Here is a 5,326-nt window from a genome sequence, read left to right as displayed (position 1 = left end):
TTCCTTTCAAAAGTCAGAAAACAATTTAGATCCACCGTTTGACTCTGTCCAACCCAGTACTCTGACAGATTTAAAGTTAGTCAATTGCAGAATCTTAAAGGCATCCTGCAAACCTATTTAGTCCGGACTCTGAATACTGGGAGGTCAGGTCATTAATACATCAGATTTAATGTCTAATGCTAGCAACATGTGTCCAAGTTGGAACAGAAATAATAAAAAAAGAGCAGTTGTGCAGGTCTACAAAAGAAAATATTTTATTTGTCTTCATTTTCACTTTCATGTTGTTTTGGGATGATATCAAACCCTTTAGCACCAACCTTCTTCTCCAGTTTCTCAGTTAAAACATAAAACAAAACTAATTTCATCATTCTCCCTCCTCCAAACTCTTATCTATTTCTGCCTCAAAAAAATATTGTCTGAAATCAGATCTTTTTTTTTTGTGTACATCTTAGTATAGATTATAGCCTACTTCTCATGCAGTTTAATTAAAGAAGTTTTCTTGTACAGATTTGTGCATCTTGTTGCTTTTACTGAAGTCATTCTTACAGTATGTTCATGTGAGATCAGCAAATGGCATAATTTGAAGCATATTTTTTGGAACATTTTATTCATAAAAGTACAATTGAGGGCCAAAAAGTACTAAAATGGAAGACAATAAAATTTGAAAAAAGATAGGGTGGGAAATCTGTTTAATTGAAACAGTCTGATCTTAAGAAATGTTCCAGCTCTCTTGGTGTATTGAGAAAACTCATCTGACATTAGCACCATGATATTATTAGTGAAGTAGCTCTATATTCTTACTTAAGAAGTAATAAAGGTAAAATTAAAAATGTTTCAGTTGAAGCATGCAAAATGAGATGAAGGTGCTAAAAGGATTTTAAAATAAAAAAGTCAAAATTTGCAATGTGAATAAGCAGTGAAATTTTAAAAAATCCATAGAAAATGCTGTTAGAGGGGCAATAAAAAGAGAAAGTAAAGTAAGAGTGTAATTAGCATCACTTTTATAACCAAAATGGGTTTTAAGGGATTTAGAGTTTTATATCAAGATCCAATAATAAATTAAAAACAATAAAAGATAGCCTCATTGGTTTCACTGTTGTAGTTTTATTAAAAAGGAAAGCTAAACTGTTCAGACGTATACAATCTATTCTTTAGTTACAGACCCTAAAGTTTCCAAACAAAGTTAAACATGTCAGGCTGAGATGTATTAGAGTCCATGGAAGTTCTGCAAAAGCTTTTAATTAGCTGCATTTAGGGTGCAAAGACAAACTTTCAGGGTAAGAGGATTATAGCATTAACGAAGCACAGATATTACCATGAAGTCTTGTCAAAAGACATTAACGCTTTATATAATGGTAAAAAAAAAAGAATTAAATTCACAGCATGTCAAAAACATTGTACCTGGCAAATGAAGAAAAGAAATCAAGTTTTAAATGTCATCTAGTGTTCTTGGGGATATTATTCAAAACGACTTTGTTGCCATATGTCCACTAAGAGCCAAAATTAGCCTGCTTCTGCTCCACCTCCATCCGTAGGAGGATAATGCATGGAGAACCCGGAGAAGAATAAAAGAGTAGAGAGACACATTCACAAGAGGATAGTATTTATTATGAAATCATACAGAATGTACAGGACTTATTTTACTTTTTAATTTTTTTAAATTTCAGCTTTATATTATAATGAGAAAATATTCCAGGTTTTATGATTTTGAAGTTTTTACAATAAAATTTTTCATGCTTGATCTATGACATGTTTTTTAAGTTTTATAATTATAATTATGGCTTTTAATTACAAAAATGTGTTTAAAAAGAGCTGCAATTTTGCTATCTTAGTATCCGTTTTTCAAGCTTCTTTAGCCTTTTTGCTTTTAGATGATCTTGATGAGTGCCTTTTTGCATATGGTTGTGTAACTTATTGTCATGATTTCCAACCTACTGTACATGTTAGGCAGAGTAAACTAAAAAGTATCACTTGAGTGTTCATCAAAGCATATTTGAATTTATTCTAGCCTCAAACCATTAGTCAAATAAGAATTATAATGAAAATTTAATAATAGTTTGGCTTTTAACAACTTGTTGTTAAAATGTGTCAAAGAACCTCTACTAAGCGCTGCTTTTTTAAAGGCAAAGAGCTTTGAAGCAATCAGGGGCTAAAATTCAGTGTGCTCCTCCAGGATTACTGTCATCTTGCTCTCTTTCTGGTTTGATATTCCAGCAATCGTGGTGGCTGTGTTTGGAGTCTGCTGGGCACCATTCCACATTGAACGCCTCCTGTGGAGCTCAGTCAGTCAGTGGACTGACGTGATGCACAACATCTACCAGTATGTCCACATCCTGTCAGGCATCTTCTTCTACCTCAGCTCTGCGGTCAACCCCATCATCTACAGCCTGCTCTCTACGAGGTTCAGGGAGTGTTTTCGGGAACTCGTGTGCTCTCATGCGGAGGACAACAGCTCTGTCAGAGACTCGCCACCCTTTCCAAAGATTTTACTGGATGCATCCATTTCAAGCTCCAGATCTCATGCAGAAATTAAAGATTCTTTCATTCCTTTGCTGTCTCCTAAGGTAACGCTGAGTACAGAGACAGCAGTACTTCCATGTTCAAGTAAAGAGACTACCTGCAAGACCTCTGTGTTTTGAGATGTGGTTGAAATCAGTGAAGAAACTCCCAACTGATTTAAAGTTACAGGCTGGCATTGGGGGGAAGTTTATTCCCTTTTTGCAAACAGACCTAGACATCAGTTTGGTGTCTATCAAGCTTCTTTCTCCCAGGAGACACTAAACATAGCTTTGAAAAAGCTTTACAATTGTTGGAAATACACTGGTTCTGTCCAAAGTGGAGATTACAGTGCCAGCCAGTACTCCCTATGGGGACACGCTGCTGAAGCCCGGTGTGGTTAGAACGTGTCAAAAATTTGTCCACATCTCTTAGATGTGGAAATGTTAGAAATAATAAGATGGTAGAGTATTAGTAAGCTTTTTGAATAGAGCAACAACCATGTTACCTGACAGAACCATGACTAATAAATAGTTAAATGTGCAAGCTGTAATAATCTACCCTTTTCTTATCATAACCATGTTTTTAATCCAATCCAATAATTTGTAAGTGTGCAATTTTTGAGCCTTTATCGTGAAACTTCAATGATTTTAGCTGTGGATGTTCTGTTGTGAAATTGGGTTGGTTGATGTGTACCACACAAAGGTACACTCGAGCATCACTATAATTATCATCCATGTGTCCCTCATGCTAGCAATGCATTCATCTCAACTGTAATGGAGTACTACGCTTGGAAACATTGACAACAGCATCTGTCGCTGATAATCTCCCACGACCATAGTAAATATATACAGATCAGAAATGCATATGCATAGACTAGGTAGACTAACCCAGATGTCACTTCCAAAGATGCACTAGACAGATGTTAATGATGACATGTATTCAGCCAGCTCCAGATATTCAGGGAGAACAAAACAAACTTATTAATTTTAACTTTGATGCTGTAGGATTAAACGAAATGTTCTGTTTTATTTTGTTTCAACAGCATCTCTAATTGTCCTTGCCAGTCAGAGCCTGAAATGGACAGAGAGGTGGAAAATAAGAGAGAGATGAATGTGCTGATGAATTCAATGAGGAAATCACATTAACTGGCAGATTAATTCAGTGCTTCTCATCACTTCATCACTTTTGTGCTTGGGAATAATAAAATACATCAGCAAAGCTGACAAATACCAATTATTGGAGAGAGGAGGTAAATAAAAAGTAGCCTATTTTCTCTACCCCACTGATTGACCTGCAGACTAGGATTTGGGTTTGGTTGCTATTTCTCTTGGGGTTCAAGGTGTTTTTCATCCACAAAATTTAAACTTTTACCATTTTTTCCTTTCTCTCAAATAAGGTGCTGCCAGAAAAAAGTGACAGCAAATAGCTTTCCTGATCATTTTCTAGCCATGACCAAATAAAGAGTTGTAGATTGAATTTCTGAAGAGAGAAGTTGTTTTTATTCATTCATTTTTGACGTAAGGTTGTGTGAAGTACTTATGAACTGTCAGTATCTTACCTGCAGTAGGCAGCAGTAAGGACAGCCTTAGTTTAGAAAAACGAGGAGGAATTCACATCAAGTTTAAAGCAGGGTCAACTCAGGAGTGAATTTCCACCATCAAATCATCCCAAACTCAAAACTATCCAAAAGGTTCAAGGGAACACTCTGGGTATTTTACCATCACTTTTGCATGAGATAGATGTTAATGTTTTTGTTAATTTTTTATTCAAACAATGTTCCTTACTTCATTAATTGTGTGCACTATGGTTTTAAAATATCCTTCCTCATTCATTCATTTGCTTTGCAAAAAATATTTTATTTTCACTTTTATATCCATTTTGGCTGTAATTGTTTTGCAGATTCATGGCAGGAGAAAATGAGCAAACTCAAATATGTACAGTAACATAGATATTATTTGCCAGAGAAGATATTGACAAAGTAAACAACTCATAATATTTAAAATTTTGTGTTTGTTTTTAATATATCAAAAACAAGCTTTTAAGTGGTCCCTCCTTTCAATAAGTTGACTTATTGAAACTTTCTCCCTGTGTCTTGAAACTGTAATTGCTCTGACAGCTGTCAACTGCTGATATGACACTAACTGCTCATAACTACTGCACAAACCTAGATCAAAAGGTAAAGAGTGTAAAAAAAACCCTCCGCATAAATTATAGGGTGCAACCATCAGCATCCTCTCTCCTCTCCCTTTACTTCCAATCATGTAAAAAGAAAATGCAGTGATTGCAAAACCAAAAGTTTTAGAGTCAATGTTGTTCTGGAGCCAACGCAGAGTTTGCTTTATTTTTGAGCTGCTGTAGAAAAATGCAGATGAAGCAGAGGAAGAGGAGAATTATCTTTTCAAATACTGTAAGACATCACGGGCTAATGAAAATACTCATTTTTTATTTTCCCATGATTTTGCTCCGTGAGAAAAAATACAAATGTGTTATATTTTTTCTAATAGACGGGTTTAATAAGCTACAAATAGAGATCATCATATTTTAATAATGCAGTTTATTAAGGTCCATTATGCATGACTCAGAAAACCTGGTTTTCAGAGGGCAGAAAGAAACACCGACAGCTTGTGAGAGGTGCCAGAGAATAAAGAAAGAAGGCAAAATCCACCAAAGAACAATATGAAATGGTGGCAGCCTAATTAGAGCACTGCTCCAAAATTAGGAAAATCGGCTTACCTTCATGGTTTTCACACTTTGATACACTTTATCTCATTTGCTCATTCTATCAAAGCCCAACAAGTGAAACTGAATCTTTATTTTATACATATTA

At 35.2% G+C, this 5,326-nt stretch overlaps 1 protein-coding gene across 1 annotated transcript in view; it reads left to right on the top strand.

The window, feature by feature from the left end:
* The window catches only part of nmur3 (neuromedin U receptor 3), a 19,388-nt gene extending 15,639 nt beyond the window's left edge, over window positions 1-3,749 (top strand). The window contains exon 2 of the mRNA XM_017408657.3: window positions 2,215-3,749. Coding sequence (XP_017264146.1) covers window positions 2,215-2,639 — 425 coding nt within the window. The 3' untranslated portion in view covers window positions 2,640-3,749. The remainder of the gene's footprint in view (window positions 1-2,214) is intronic.
* Window positions 3,750-5,326: the final 1,577 nt, after the last annotated feature.

This window comes from Kryptolebias marmoratus, linkage group LG4, assembly GCF_001649575.2.
Source record: "Kryptolebias marmoratus isolate JLee-2015 linkage group LG4, ASM164957v2, whole genome shotgun sequence".
NCBI lineage: Eukaryota > Metazoa > Chordata > Actinopteri > Cyprinodontiformes > Rivulidae > Kryptolebias > Kryptolebias marmoratus.
The sequence above is the reverse complement of the archived record's forward strand: the minus strand, read 5'-3'. Positions and strand labels throughout refer to the sequence as shown.